Source organism: Chenopodium quinoa, unplaced genomic scaffold (assembly GCF_001683475.1).
Source record: "Chenopodium quinoa cultivar QQ74 unplaced genomic scaffold, ASM168347v1, whole genome shotgun sequence".
NCBI classification, from domain to species: Eukaryota; Viridiplantae; Streptophyta; class Magnoliopsida; order Caryophyllales; family Amaranthaceae; genus Chenopodium; species Chenopodium quinoa.
The window spans coordinates 694,650-711,949 of record NW_018743574.1 but is presented as its reverse complement, the minus strand read 5'-3'; the positions used below and the strand labels follow the sequence as shown (position 1 = coordinate 711,949).

Genomic DNA, 17,300 nt, shown 5'->3' with positions numbered 1-17,300 from the left:
GGATGAACTACCACATGTTCTCTGGGCCATTAGGACGACTGAAAAAGGGGCGACTGGAGAAACTCCATTCCTCCTAACTTACGGTGCGGAAGCTGTCCTTCCAATAGAACACTACGAGCCGACTCTTCGAGTAATGCTATATGACGAAGAGGCAAACTGGGAAGCCATGCGCCTGGCATTAGACTCACTTCCTGAAAAGAGAGGCAATGCTGTTTTGCGCCATGAGATTTACGCCTGAGAATGACTAGATCATACAACAAAAAAGTACACAGGCGTCCACTCAAAGTAGGGGACTTTGTACTTAGAAAAATGGAAGCAGTTGGTAGGGCTAATGAGTCTGGCAAACTAACTCCCAACTGGGAAGGACCTTACCGAATCTATGAGGAAGTCAGGGACGGTACCTACCGTCTGGAAACACCAGACGGACAACCGTTGCCTCGAACTTGGAATGTAGATAACCTTAAAAAATATTTCTTCTGAATGATGTAAAGTAAAGAGCTACTTAATAAAGTTTGCACTTACTATTCAATTTTGTATTACGAGGGGCATGCCGTCTGTACCTTTACAGTCGGCTACTCTTCATTGAGTATTTTACTCACAATACTTAGCTAAAAAGATTAGGGCCTGGCCGACCCTGTGCCTAACAGGCGGCTACCTTTCTTTTACTTAGCACCTACGTTCACCAAGAACTTACCAAGGCCAACGGCCGAATGATCAGACCAGGCGCCAAGCCAACTGATCAAATCTACAAAACTAATACGACCTGTCCCAACATCATAGCAGGCGTCCGACGGCATCCCTCCGGATGAAATTCGTCGCAGAGAGCAGCTCCCTTTTGGGTGGAACATTGTTCTATAAACTAATTACACGGCACCTATACGACTGCCCCCAAGGGCAACCACGTAGCCGTTTTTGAGACAAGGATAACTCTATCACTAACCAAACCAGTGGTAGCAGTTGACATCTGAGTCAGATGACCGCCTGTATTACTTGGGATAAGTGCAGGGGGTACCTATTGAGTTAATAGCCAACAAACATTGGCGAATCAAGGGGACTAGCCGGCCTACGCTGCCTGGTACCTCTACTTTTCAAACATAAGTGGCGGCGACTGAGTAACTCCAACGTTAACTCATAGTCACCCTTCAAACTTGGCATGGAACCTAAATAGTTTGAGTCGTCCGCCTGTTTTAAACAAACAAGGGCACTCAAACCCCTATTCCTACTAGGTAACCTATTGAGTTAATGGCCAACAAACATTGGCAAATCAAGAGGATCAGCCGGCCCCCATCGCCTGGTACCTCTACTACTCAATCTAGATTGTGACGAAGACTAAGTAACTCTTATGTTAACTTAATAGTCACTCAAACTTAGTATGGAGCCTAAAAGGTATGAGTCGTCCGCCTGCTTTTAACAAACAGGGGCTCTCAACCACTACTCTTGCTAGGTTAACAAATTACGATTAAACAAATTACGAGTTATCATACTTAATTCCTTGGCGACTAGGTAATACTATTTACTTGGTCAGACCGATTGAATAAATGGCCGACTGAACGCCCTGCTTGGAAGCAGACAACCAGTCGTCCAGGGGCATAGGCGGACCATCCGTACCTGTCTACAATCGGCCATGCAAAACAGTCGATATAGTGTACAATGCAATATCAAATATTCAACACTTAGACAAATTTCAAGCAAAAAAATGATTTCATTAATGAAGATAAAATATTCAGAACCCCGGCCCCCTGGCCGGGTAAATACAAAGCAAACGGCACGCAGGCCGTGGAAAGAATACTTTAAGCTTAAGAAGGGGCAGTTCGGTATTAGCAGCTGCCGCCTGGTCAGCACTCTTCTTGCTGGACTCGGCTTCAGCTGCACCCTCTTTTGATGCCTTACCCCCAAGTGGCACAAGCGCCACAACCGGCTCATCCTCAACCAAGGCTTCCTCCAACGCCTCGTCCTCAGCAGCCGCCAGGATCTCTTGATTATATATTTCAGAACACTGACGGTACGTTTTTTCCCACGAGGCAAAGTCGGCACTGGGGAAGAGGCGGCTCCAGGTCATGCGCTGGATCTGGGAAGAGTCTTCAATCATCTCTCGGACGAGCTCTCTCTTCTCTTGCTCAGCCTTCTCCGTGAGCTCTCTCTTCTCTTGCTCAGCCTTCTCCGAGAGCTCCTTGGTTAGACTCCTCTCCTGGGTCACCAGGCGTTCTTTTACGTTAGCCAAGGATTTTTCCATGGCATCGTATGAGAGCATCTTTTGGCGGAGAGGTTTAAGCTCGGCCTTGAGGTTGGAGACGGTCGCCTCCAGCTCGCTGTTCCGCTTCTGGGCCGCCTCTAACTGGGCCCGGATAGCTGCGGTAGCCTGCGCCTGATAATAAAGAATATCAATTGTCAGAACTTCATTTTGGGCAATTTGAAACATTGCCTTGTCACAGTTAGAGGCGGCCATAGCTTTTGCAGCCTTTACCTCTTTGTTTTTCCGATCAAGCGGCTTGCGAAGGCCGTTCACTCGGAGCAGGGCCTAAGTAAAAAGGGAACAGACGTCAGTTTCCAAACAAGATAACAGGCGTCCTGGAACTCAAATACAAAAAGTGCTAAGTATACCTCAGCAAGGACCCCTGCAATCCCATCAAGGTCAAGGGTGCCGACACCTCTGACCGCCTCCCTATCAGATGGAGGAACTGCTTTGATCATGGACTTGGCTACCTCTACCAAGTCAGGTTCCTGAGGGCCGGCTGCATCAAGCGTAAAAAAGCAAGTTAGACCTAGTCAAGAAGGAAGCAAGTGAAGGTTTTTTACAAGTAATTGTCCATACTTCTAGGCGGCCCCGCCGGAGTTTTAGAAGAAGTGGCCGGCTGCTTTTCAGCCGCCACTGTTTTCCTGGAAGACCCAGGAGAGCTTGCAACAGTCGTCCTCCGGGCCTTGGGGTCCGGCTGTTGCGAGGAAGAAGCTCTTGGAGTGCCCGACTGAAAAAAAAAAAAAAAAAAAAAAAGTTAGTATATGCATAAGACAACAACTCCTAAAAGAGGAAGAGTTTCAAGGCCTACCAAGGGTGCCCCTTGTTGGGGGAGTCGGTACAGGACTGTTTCATGAGAGAGGCCCGCAACATGGCCGCCCGATCTTGGATGCTGTTATTTTACTCATGGCGTCAGCTGCAAAAAATAAACAGCAAAGTTAGTAAAAATCTCAAGTAAACAAGGCGTGAAAAACAGAGTATTTGTCAGGCCGGCTACCTCTAGAGCACCGACTGCTGAGGCCACAGGCGGCCAAAAAGTACTCGTCATAGAGCCACTTGAAGCTCGGGACGCAGTTTAGGGGTACTTGCTCTCGTACCCCTGAAGTAGAGTTCACCCTAGTCTCTACTTTGAAGAGTCCTTTGTCTAGGATCTCTTTTTTAGCCTTTGGGGGAACAGGCGGCATGCTGCAGCCGCCTGCGAGAAGAGGCGGATCCCTATTCCACTTGTTAAAGCGTTTGTTCAGCTCCGTGTCTGAACCCTCGATGATGAGGAAGGTGTTCCGCCAATCCTTCCATTTGTTCGCCTTGCCTCTCGTCATGAGGTAACCCCTATGGCTTGTTAATTGATACCAGCCGGTACCGCCCGATTTAGGGGTCCGACTGAGATAGTTCATGTGGGCGAAAGCCTCGAAGCTTGGCTCCACCCCGTACATTTCGCACCCGGCCACATAGCCGAGTACGTTTACCCAAGAGTTGGGGGCTAACTGCCATAACCCCAAATCATACCCATCTAAAATCCGCTGAACAACCGGATGTAATGGGAAGCGCAGTCCAGCTTTGATGGCCGCCACATAGCAGCCAAAGCAGCCGTCATCATAGCTGGTACCAGCCGGCCAGACGACAGTGTCTTCTGGATCCGGCACAAACAGTAAATATTCCGGGCCCATTCTGTGGTTAGCAATAAAGCTCTCCACTTTGTCTTGCATGGTTGCGATCCGGCCCCGGGGTACCGTGCAGTAGTAGGGGGTGTTCTCCTCTCTGTGAGAGGCGGACGGCTCCGCCCAATTGTCCCCTTTCTCAACTGCATGAGAAAGCCTCGCCTCTTGTAGGCGACTGTTTCTTTCTTCTGAGCCTGGAGAACTGTGGCCAGAAGAGCTGGACTCGGACTCGTCCTCTGACGAGTCCGAAGAGGACGACTCCTTCCCTCTCCCAGAGGGGCCCGCCTCCTCTCCCTTAGAAGGAGCAGGAGGAAAATTAGACATATCAACGGTAAGATGGGAAGGGACCACCTCGGCCCCTCTCTCAGAACTGTCGGCTTGGCAGCCGCCTCGTTTCAATTCTACATCTGGCGCCTGGTCAGATGTTTCACTAAGGAGCACCCTTTGGGAGGAGCCGTCTGAGTTTGATATCATGGCAGTCTTTTTTGTTCTGGCCATCACGTTCTGCATAGACACAGATACAGTCGGACTTTGTATAAAGGGCAAAGATGGGTCCAGAAAAGGGCAGGCGGCACTCCTAGTCCTAGATTCAGCCGTCCCCGGTGACCGGCTGATCACTAACTTAGGTCGTGTCGTGTGCTTCCGTGGTGCCATTTCAAAAAATAAAAAGAAAATTAAGAGTAAGAGAACTGAGTTACCTGAACGAGTGACGGTTGATGAAGTTCTGGAAATCCGGGTCAGTCGGCTTGTCAGAACAGGCGGTAGGCAGAAAAGGTCCGAAAATGTCAGAGCAAGTTCAGGGGTCCGAATGTTCTCGCAAAATTCTCAAATGTGAAAATGACCGAAGTCAGCACTTCCTTATATAGGCAAAGTGAGAAGGCGAATGGTCGCTTTCAAATTCAAAATATGGGCGGGAAAATCTCTCGGCCGTTTGCAAGGTGACACCTGTAGCAGGCCGTCGCCTGTCACCATGCGACACCTGTCACAGGCGACACGTGACCAGTCACGTGCCACCTGTGAGGGGCAAATGATTAGGGGATTTTTATCCTCCAATCACCGTCTGACAAGTGGACCAACCAGGTTCCGCCACGTGTCCTTCACGTAGGCCAATAGGAGCCTGCCACGTGTCAGTCACATATACGTCCTCTGCGGACCAATTGAGACACGCCATGTGTCCACCCATGCCAAATGGGAAAACCGGCCACCAAGGCCCAATCCTGTTTAGAGGCCCGGTCAGCCCTAGGTTTACCCTAAACCTAGAGAGTGGCACGCTTCTCAAGACTATAAATACTCCTCTTAATCCTCATTAAGAGGAGAGAGAAAAAAAGACAGAGAACTCTAATAACACACGGATTATACATTAAACACTCTCACCTAGAGAGACTAAACCACTTTAATTTCCGCACTCATTACTCCTTAATCAGGTACTAACTTGACCGTTGGAGGCGGAGCTCTCAGGAGTCTCCGTTATTTTGCAGGTGCAGGCGGCCGGTTCCAGTCTCGGTGTTGTAACTCTCCCGCAGGACATCAGAAAACCCCGAAACAGCACGGGCTTCTATCTAGTTTTAAATGAAGATAGTACTACTACGTGTATGATAAGCTCATATTACGTACTTAATTTTTGTTAAAAAAAAAAGTACGTACTTAATTACGGAGTAGTATATTAGTCCAAGATAGAGCTCATTGCAGCCTCACAATGTGCCAAGTGTTTGCTATTTTTTTTTTTTTTTTTTTATATTATACTTAATAAGAGTTCTAGGAATACTGTACAAGTTACTACGAATACATACTACTCGTAATTTAATTACTAGAATACACCATAAACAGTGTTAGGTGATCTAATTCTTTTGATTTAGGTAGCACATATTCACATGTTGAAGATGTAAGATTATTCTCTTTTTATTATTTAATCTGTATTATTTGGATTTATAATGAATTTTGAAATTATTTCTATTACTTTTATTGATTAAATCAATTTACATGATGGAAAATTAACTGATTTACACTTGTAGATTTTTTTTTTTTATTTTATATATATATATATATATTTTTAGAATTGATTAATTTGTAAAGTTAGTTATCGATTTTTCATAATTAAACTCAATTGAAACTGATATTCAATAATTAATTAAACATAAAATATTGACTAAAGGTTCTTTTAGACATTTCTAAACTTATTTCAATGAATATTATTGTAATATGATATATGTTTACAATAAGTATTCGGTATTCCAGACAACTTAAGTTCAAATTCATTCATTTAATTAAGTTAAATAAAAGGAAAACATACCCTCATAAATTGAATTTATTCATCATAATATATTACATACAAGTACATTGTTTTAAAAATTTTACAACATACACATTCATGCAGTTTGAATGACCTACACATGTTAATAGGAAAATGATATACATGACCTTTAGGGCTACATATAAGGAGATTAAAATTTCGAAAAAACAAATGAAAGTATAACATTGATTAAACTGGTTTGCGTTTTGTCATGTTTTTCTAAATTAATACTTGGCATCAAATTAGGAAAGAAATTAAATGTTTATTTATTTGTAACACTAATAGTTACATATAGCATTACACTAATAAATGTATGTCCCAAAATTATAATAATAATAACTTTTACCATAGGACACTAAAATATACTATTGTAGAAGTAAAAAGGAGACCATTATATACATCTTTTAACTATTACTAAAACAAAACATGTTAATGTCATCAATTTCCTAAAATGTCTTATGTGTCAAACTCTCATTAAAAAATTTCCCTCCAAACTTAAATATGATGTCATTAATTTTTTTTTTCCCGTTTTTATTTTACTTGCTAGAAATTAAGACCAAGTAGGTATGAAACTAAAAATCCAAAACTTGAATTTTACATCAATATCGTTGTATACTTTGTACTACTTTTGGATATTCCCAATGCAACAATATGATATAGATGTTATTTCTTTAGCTTTCCCTCTAAACATATAAGCTTAATAGATAATGCAACATTAAATATATATTTTTTTTTCTAAATATCATTTTAATATATCTTCAATAACATATTGAATATTATGATGTAGCAATAAAAAATACCATTTTAAAAAAAGGATTATGTACATGTTATATATATATATATATATATATATATATATATATATATATATATATATATCAAACATTTTTTGTTAAAAAAAAACTTAAAAAATTATCGGCAATAAAAAAAAGAAATATGGATTAATTATTTATCACCACTGTACAATGCACGGGTAGTAATCTAGTTGTTTCAAATGTAAAAGAACCAAAAAACATGAACAAAAACAGGAAGCATGCATGGTATATATATTTGGCCAAGTTTGACCTAACCTTAGATATAATTTAAATGTATTTCATTGGTGCAAATATAGGAATAAATTATTCCCATTATTTGGAGAGATTATACATTATTGCTTAGATTGATAAGGTAAGTGGGTTGTCACTTATCATGCTATTTACAACTTTTGTGGTGTGACAATAATTCCTATGTATAAATTATAAGATAATCAAAATCTCTTTATTGAGTATACAATTTCCAATCTTTAAAATTTTCCATTAATATAAAGTAATTTCTAAAACAAAACAATTTTGACGTCTTAATCAAATTCTAAAAATTTGAAGCTCTTGTGAAAAATAAGTAAATGTTCCAACAAAAAAGACATGAAATAAAATAATAAAATATATTGGATTATTGCATGCAAAATTGCAAACTCCTAAGACCATGTGACACATATCAAAATGGAATAACAACCAAAACTTACAAAATCAAACAATATCACATAATATACTTATAAAATACAAACTTTTTAGCCACATATTGAAAGATGATTATGTTTAGGTACTAATACCCAATTATAGATGAACAACAAAATATGTTTAGTGTTAAAGTAGTATTAGTCTTCAAATTCAAGGAAAAGTTGATTGGCCTATTCTTTGTGCCAAAGGCAAAGGAGACCAACCCATTGAACCCACAAACCAAAAAAATACAAACATAATATTATTTTCCTATTACAAATGATAATGATATATTTTTATAAAATAATTAAACAAATAAAATAATTGAATTTTGGATGGTGAGTAATAAAGCTTGGCCAACTCTTTATATTTGTCTTTGTTCGGCGGACCACACCTCATACCTCATAACAAAACGTTACACCCAGGGGTGGGACTTTTCAAACCGAACCGTGAAACCGCCCGTTACCGAACCGAACCATCACGGACCGATCTGTTTATAAACCGATAAATGTAAACCGAAAACCGAACTGAACCGTTCAATATCAAACCGAAACCGAATTGAACCGCTCAATGTCAACCCGTTACGGACCGTAAACCGATAACAAACCAAACTGCGCAAATCCGAACCGAAACGAAACCGAACCGAATGGTTTATAAACCCGTTAATGACCCGAACCGTTTATAAACCGAAACCGTTTAAACCGAAAAAAAAAACCGTTTAAAACGAACCATTTGTAACCCGCTAACCGTTTAAACCGACCCGTTTATGAACCAAAACCGTTTAAACCGCACGTATAAACCGAACCGTTATAATCCGCTAACCGTCTAAACTAAACTGCCATAACCCGTTAAACCGTTAAAATCGAACTGTTTTCGAATCGCAACCTGTTTAAACTTATCCGATTACAAACTGCTTAATTCAAATTGAATTATTTACAACCTAAATGGCTAAGTAGTAAATACAATAAAATAATTAATGTTAATAAGATCTAATCAAACGGCTTAGGTTTATACAAAGGTTTATATCACCTAGATCTAGGCCAACGGCATTATTAATATCATTTTAGATTACTTATTTATTTTAATTACAAGATATATCATTTGTATCTTTTCATTCCAGTAATAAAGTCCACCCAAATTATCTTCATTGTTCCTTGATATTCATGATCATCCAATAAGATAACATAAGATTGGAGATAAATAACATTAAAATTAGAGTAATATCAACAAGCAATTAAAAAAAGTCACCATTTTCATTGATTAAAATTCACAATACATATACCAATACGGCAATACATAATGAAACTACTATCACTACTACCAAGATTAGATTTCAGATTTATCAACTGAAAAAATGATACATGATAAGATGAAGGGAGGAGTGAGAATGTGAGTGATTTGGGAGCAGAATCTTGAAACAGAATCTTGAAGCAGCAGCACAGCAACCAAGAGCAGAGGAAATAGCAGCAACAAGCAGGAACCCGCACAGATTTGGGAGGAACTTATTTTTGTTTTTCAAAATTGCTCTCAGATTTACGTTTATCGTATCATCACTGAGCAATGGCTGTTTTAACTTAAAACTTGAAAAATGCTGCCAGCAAGTACATATACATTGAAGTCTCAACATAAATGACAAGGGCAACGATGATTCAAGAAAAATTAAAACAGCAAGCATAAGAAACGGCAGCAACAAAACTTATCATAAATTCATAACACAAAAGGCAGCAACACAGCACCTCAAGCTGGCAGGAGGCAGGAACCAGCTCATGCAGGCAACAATATAGGCAATAACAACTCAGCAGAGACAACAACCAAAAGGCAAAAGCACTACCAGCAGGCAGCAGCTCATAACAAGTTCAAGCAACTTCAAAATTATAGCTTTTGTTTTTTAAAATTGCTCTCAGATTTACATCACCGAGCAATGGTTATTTTAACAAAAACTTAAGAAATGCTGCCAGCAAGTCTGAAAATAAATGACAAGGGCAACGATTTTAAAAGTCTAGAAAAATGCTGCCAGCAAGTCTGAAAATAAATGACAAGGGCAACGATTTTTCAAGATAAAATAAACCACAATGAGACACAAATACCAGTTATGCAGATGAAGCACTTTCGGCTTTAATCTCTTTACCAATAAGGAGGACGTCTTCCTCAACATCCGCTTGATAACAGAATTTCATTTGCACTAGTCAATGTTTCAAAATTCAGAATTATACAACAAACGTGATTACTCATTTTAGGCACAAATCTACCATTTTCCCGTAAAAAACAAAAATACAATCAACAACAGATTTTACTCATTTTAGGCATATTTCGACTATATTCAAGCAAGAACAACAACAATAATCAAATTATTCAAATACAAAAACAGAAAAACTGTATTAAAAAAAAACGAAAAGGAAAAAGTAATTACCTTTGACGGCTTGAAGGAGATTTGAAGATGGAGAACTTACCTGAACTGGAGATCAAAAGAAAAAATCAAGAATTTATCAGAACTTGAAATTAAAAAAAAAACCGAAACGAAAACGAAAAAAACGAATAAATTAACAAAAAAATTACCTTAGGGTTTGACGGCTTGAAGGAGAGGAAGATTTGAAATCAGAAATCAGAACTTAGATCCAAAACAAAAATGAAACGAAAACAAAAACCCTAAATAAACAAACCGAAACAAAAACGAAAAAAATCAAAACGAAAACAACAAAAATTAACAAAAAAACGAGAATGTAAAGCGAGAAATCAGAAATATAGATCCAAAACACAAATGAAACGAAAACAAAAACCCTATATTAACAAATCGGAACAAAAACGAAAAAAATCAAAACGAAAACAACAAAAATTAACAAAAAAACGAGAATGTAAAGCTAGAAATCAGAAATGTAGATCTAAAACACAAATGAAACGAAATTGAGCTTGAGAATTTCAGAACGAAAGAGTGAGAAACTGAGAAGTTAGAGAGAGAAACTATGACAGAGAGAGAAACGGCTGAATGAGTGAATGAGAATGGCAGAGAGAGTGAGAGTGAGAAATGGCTGAATGAGTGAATGAGGTTTAGGTTTTACTTCAGTTGATCTAACCGTCCATATTCAATCTCAACATCTAAGTTAGATCTAACCGTTCATTTTTTTTTTTGTAGATTCTAGAATATTCATCTAGATCTAACGGTCTAGATTTTCTTTGTGTTTTTCTAGGTCTTTTTGACCGTTTTTTTTAATTATTTATTATTATTATTGTTATTATTATTATTGTTAGTATAATTATTTGTTAATATTATTATTATTACTAGTTTACTACTACTATTATATTATTATTATTATTATTATTATTATTAGTTTATTACTTATAAGTTATAAATTGTAAGAAACGCAAATGTTTCAAAATTGAAATTGATTCAATACGACATAGTTAATGACTTAATGAGTTAATGGCTTAATGCTCATCAATGTGACAATATCTGACTTCTGTGAGTCTGTGATTGTATATCAGTATATATAATAAACTATAAAACTAATAATAACTTAATAAGTAATAATACTAATAACTAATAAAGTAATGAAAATCTAACCATTGTTTTTCATGGGCATTCAATCTAACCGTTGTATATTTGACTATTCGTACATTACTAACATTAGTATTGCATAATGCTTTCATCACCACTTTAATTAGTGATTTCGTGATTTCGTCCATTTAACTTATTAAGTTATTTGAGTTAGTAATCTAAATAAAGTAACAAACTAAATAACGAATCCATTTAATCTCGTGTAAGTTATAATTTATAAGAAATGCAATGTTTGGAAATGGAAATTGATTCAATAAGATATTGTTAATGTATATGTAATTATATTATTATGTATATGATGTATATCATATCGTACGAATGTACGGTTGGTATCATTATCATACTATCATAAGTATCATTGCCTCATTGAATTATTGGTATGTACTAATCGATAAACATATTTAGTTATTTACATATCTGATCATTAAAACTTAAAAGTTTAAAACACTTGTTGATCAATCTAATTGAATACTTGTACATTCTTAATTATCGATTTATCGTATTATAAGTATCAACTCATTAAATCATGGTCATGATTTCGTGATTTCGTCCATTTAACTTATTAAGTTGTTTGAGTTAGTAATCTAAATAAAGTAACAAACTAAATAACGAATCCATTTAATCTCGTGTAAGTTATAATTTATAAGAAATGCAATGTTTGGAAATGGAAATTGATTCAATAAGATATTGTTAATGTATATGTAATTATATTATTATGTATATGATGTATATCATATCGTACGAATGTACGGTTGGTATCATTATCATACTATCATAAGTATCATTGCCTCATTGAATTATTGGTATGTACTATAATCGATAAACATATTTAGTTATTTACATATCTGATCATTAAAACTTAAAAGTTTAAAACACTTGTTGATCAATCTAATTGAATACTTGTACATTCTTAATTATCGATTTATCGTATTATAAGTATCAACTCATTAAATCATGGTCATGACGCGATCTTTAAAACAATCATGAATTCAATTCATGACCCAAACCGCTTATAAACCGAACCGACATGATCCAAACCGTTCATAAACCGAACCAATTGAACTGTGTAAACCCTCTACTAAACCGGCCCATTTCAAACTGAACCGACATGATTCGCACCGTTTATAAACCGAACCGATATTGACCCGGGTAAATCCGCCCCTAAACCGACCCATTTCAAACCAAACCGGCTTGATCCAAACCGTTTGTAAACCGAACTGACATTGACCCGGGTAAACCCGCCCCTTAAACCGACCCGTATCAAACCGAACCGACATAATCCGAATCGTTTATAAACCGACCCGCTTATGACCCAAACCGAATTTAAACCGCAAAGAAATAAACCGAAACCAAACCGAGCCGTGACTAACCCAAACCGAACCAAACCGACCCGCCTGCTAAACTAAACCGTTTCAATCCGAACCGCTCCAAACCGAAACCGACTCAAACCGAGGTCAAACCGAACTGCCAGACCGAAGTCCCACCCCTAGTTACACCCCGTTAATTGGCTTTTGAGGGATCTTTTAATTTGGTCCATTCACTGGATTTTCCTTGGTTGGTTATTATTTTCTACCGATACTTAAGACTCGGGATTTAATTTTATCTACATCATTGTATTTATTTGGCCGAAATACAACTAATTAAAGAAATAGGATATTCCCTTTCAATTCATGTATCCTTCACCCTCATAAATAGCATACCTCGTTGCGTTACTTTTCTTGAAAAAATTCTTGAATACCTCTCTTTTTCCTTAGTCTTTTTTTCTCTCTCCTCGAATTTTTATATTCTCTCTACCACAAAGGTTTCACTTCAAGGTTCAAAGAGATTCATATTCTTCTTGCTGAGGTACCTTCATGTTTTTTTTTTTTTTTTTTTCTTTCTTATGATTTGATTGGTTTAATTTTCTGGGCGTGTTGATTTTATCACAGTATGCACATTTTTTTTTTTTTATGTTTTATGCTGTTTAATTTCTTATATGCTACAAAGATTTGATTTTTATGTGTTATACTAAAAAAAAATTGAATCTTTCATATTTTATACCGTGTGTATATATAAAGAGTTTATTAGGGCTTGTTTTATGTAATTTTTAATTATAAAATTTTAAAAAAATGCTTTTGAAAATTAATTAAAATCAATAATTTTTGTAACAAGAAAAGGTTTTTTTTTTTCTTCCAGATTTACAAATTAGCATAGGTATGATTAACTTTAAAATCATTGTTATTTCATATTCTTATGAACATCATTAATAATTAAAATTGAATAATGGCAATGATGAAAGTAGAAGCATAAGGTCACTCAGAAATTGTAAGAAATTTTTAATATTAAGACTTTTTTTTTTGTAAGTATTTGATTAGACTTAGTTTAGAAAGTTTAGATTTTTATATGTTGTATAATGGACATTCGTATTGAATTGGAAATTTGATTGAGTACAAGCTTTATGTTAGTTATGTTTTGTATGTTAAGAAAACTGAAATTAAAACATAATTAAGTTCTTAATTAGTTTTTAACTATAAATAAATTGGTTTTTCCTTGTTGGTCTATATACTGTTTGACCATTTATGACCAAGATCTTGATTTAGCTACCTCAAGAAGGTTAAGATCTACTTTATTATAGTAATTATATATTGGGTTTGGTTTGCATAATATAAAAATGGCTTAAATTGGTATAAAACAAGTTTCTAATCAATCTTAGATGAAGAAATAATTGTAATTTCCTGCAGTCGTCATTTTGTTTTATATTATTTGTTGGTTTATTTAGAGGGTTTCGGGGTGGTTTCGTGGGAGCGGGGGCTGTGGCGGGGTTGCCGGGGTCGGTGGGAGCGGAGATCGGGGGCATGTGGTGTGACTTTGCTATCTTGTTTGCATCTCTATATATTGTGACCTTTAAGTGTTGCTCATTGCATGAATTTGGTCCATATACTGTGATGCCAATTTTGTCATTCAGACCTGTAATTGATTGTGATGGTATGAAGTCTGTTTGTGTTTTATTTGTATGATTGATTTTGTGCATTTGTTTAGAGTTTAGAGTTTAGATTAATCTTATGTATTGTTCTTGAATTGGTTCTGATGAAGTTTGGTTTATCATTTTTCAGGGATTTTGTGATCCTTTATTGCTGAACCTTGAGTGAAATCTTCGATATTAGGGAATGCAGAAAGATGTGTGTGCATGCCGGAAATTCAATCTGTGAAGATTCTTCAATCGTTTTTCCCTTTAGACATCCTTTGTCGGCCCTTGACGAGGTTCAATATGCCGCTTGCAGATTCATGCTATCCCCTCAAATCCATTACAAATCTACAAGCAGTAGAATATTTGCTATGCTAAAGCACGAAACTGTGGACGACGGTTGAATATTGTCTGGTAATTTAGATACCTGTACGGCTGTACCATTGAAGTAGCACAGTTTTTTTCAAGTATTTTGGGCCAATTTTATTAAGTAGATATGGAAAGGAAGGGAAGTATATTGTTGGAGAGGTACGAGTTGGGCAAATTATTAGGGCAAGGAAACTTTGCCAAAGTTTACTACGCTAGGGACATCAAAACCGGGCAGAATGTGGCTATTAAGGTTATTGACAAGGACAAAACTTTGAAGGCCGGGCTGAATGAGCAGATCAAGAGAGAAATTTCGGTCATGAAGTTGGTGAAGCACCAAAATGTCTTACAGCTATATGAGGTCATGGCTACAAAGAGCAAGATTTATATTGTTTTGGAATACGCTAAAGGCGGTGAGCTCTTTAACAAGGTGGCCAGAGGCAGGCTGAAAGAGGACATTGCTAGGTGGATTTTCCAACAGCTGATCAGTGCAATGGATGTCTGCCACCGTGGGGGTGTTTATCACCGTGATCTGAAGCTTGAGAACTTGTTGATTGACGAGGATGGGGGTCTGAAGGTTTCAGATTTCGGGTTGAGTGCTCTTGCTGATTCTAGACAGCAAGATGGGTTGCTGCACACGATGTGTGGCACCCCTGCCTATGTAGCTCCAGAGGTGATTAATCGAAGAGGTTATGACGGAGCTAAAGCTGATATCTGGTCTTGTGGAGTTATCTTGTATGTTCTGCTTGCTGGTCATCTCCCCTTCCAAGATACAAATTTGATTGAGATGTACAAGAAGATAACCCGGGCTGATTACAGATGCCCGAATTGGTTCCCACCTGAGGTCCGGAGACTTCTGTTGAAGATTCTAGACCCAAATCCTAACACAAGGATAACCATTAGTAAAATAATGGAGAATTCTTGGTTTAAGAAGGGGTTAGGTACTAGGCCTGCTAAACTACCAAAATTGGAAATTAAAGAAACCAAGCTGCCGGAGGTCAAGACATTCTCCGAATTCTCAAGACCGTCTAATCTAAATGCTTTTGATATCATCTCCTTGTCATCTGGACTGGATTTGTCGGGTTTATTTGTAGGGGATGACCGCAGGGATGATGTTCGTTTCACATCCCTTCAACCTGCATCTGCTATTGTGTCCAAGCTCGAGGAAGTTGCTGCCAACATGAAACTCAAAGTAACAAAGAAAGATGGAGGATTCTTAAAACTAGTCGGCTCTAAAGGTAGAAAAGAGGAAGTAGGCATTGACATGGACATATTCGAGGTAACTCCATCCTTTCACGTGGTAGAGATGAAGAGGTCTAACGGTAATGCCATTGATTATCAGAAACTGAAAGATGACATGCAGCCTGCTCTGAAGGACATTGTTTGGGCTTGGCAAGGCGATAGCCAGCAGTAACTTCAAAGACAAGCGATGCGTGCTCACTGCAATCCTCTGCAACCCAATATTAATGTATCTTAGTTGTTGATTTAGCATTAGTCCTAGTTGATGATCTGTGTGCTGCTTACATATATAAGCAGTCCTGATGTCTGTTATTTAGTATTGCTAAACAATCGAGGTTCCGATTTCTATCCTCATTTGTTTAGGTTAGTTTAATGGGAAAATTTACACAATTTTTCTACATTATTGCTTTTAATTCTTAATTATGTGCATGAAATTAAGTAAATCTATTGTGTGGCTGCTGTACCTGATCTAAATATTGTTTGGTCCACATAAAATCTTATTGTAAATCTTGTTCATATGAATGGTGAATATTGACCAAATTTAATTGATGTAAGTGGTGGTACCGCCAACCAGAACTACAATTTGCTTACATCTAACTGTTGACCTAGAATCCCTTTGAGAAGATGATATTACAGTACAATGAATACAATCTATGGTGTATAAATTTTAAGATACTCTGACTCAACAAGTCAATTTAGAGGTTTTGGATTTCTCCGATGTCACATAATTCTTTACATAAATTTTTTTTGAGGCTGCTATCTATAATTTTGTTGATAACGAGTGACATAACTAGTTACAGAAGCGACAACTTAGTCATTATTATTTATTATTATAAATTTTTAGTTTCCGGAAAGACTATTTAGCCCTATATTTAATACTCCGTAGTATGGATTAGCATTAAGCCAAGTTGAAAAGATGTTAAGTTTTGATTGGTAACAGTCAGTTTCGACTCATGGAAAGATATACGGAGTACTCACTACTCTTTTACTATTCTAGCAAACTTGGCATCTAAATTCATACACTCCTCTACCAAAAGTTACCTTATTGAGTTCCATTTTTACTACTTGGTTAAAAAACAGCTAGGAACTTACTGTTGTAAAGTATGCAATTGGTTATACAGTGCATAATAATCTTACCATTCCACGTTTTCTAGGTTGGCTTCTTTTTTGTCCAAACGTTTTATTCTAACATATTTCGTGGTTACTTCTTCCAATAAGTAGTGCTAGCAAAGATGAACACGAAAGAAGACTTATTAATGGTTTTTACCTATGTCATCAGTATACTCTTGTATGCACTCAATAAAATCAATATGATCTTGTAATATGTCGTTTTCTAAAATGACAACAATTTTATGACAAAAAAGTCTCTTTATATTAAATATTGTGATATAGGTAGATTCAGGTGTGTAAATGAGCCGAACCGAGCTGAGTACTACCTTATTTATGTTCAAGTTCATTTAACTTAGGCGAGTTCGAGCACGATCCCGAGCTTTCAAGCGAGCCCAAAAATCTGTTCAAACTCGACTCATTTAGTACACTATA

General features: G+C 37.2%; 1 protein-coding gene across 1 annotated transcript; it reads left to right on the top strand.

Moving 5' to 3' along the window:
• The first annotated feature begins 12,846 nt into the window (after window positions 1–12,846).
• Window positions 12,847–16,307, top strand: LOC110681836 (CBL-interacting protein kinase 2-like). Its single transcript, XM_021857968.1, has 2 exons — window positions 12,847–13,054; window positions 14,302–16,307. Exon 2 carries the CDS (start codon window positions 14,650–14,652, stop codon window positions 15,931–15,933), a length of 1,284 nt encoding a protein of 427 aa, XP_021713660.1. The 5' UTR covers window positions 12,847–13,054; window positions 14,302–14,649; the 3' UTR covers window positions 15,934–16,307.
• Window positions 16,308–17,300: the final 993 nt, after the last annotated feature.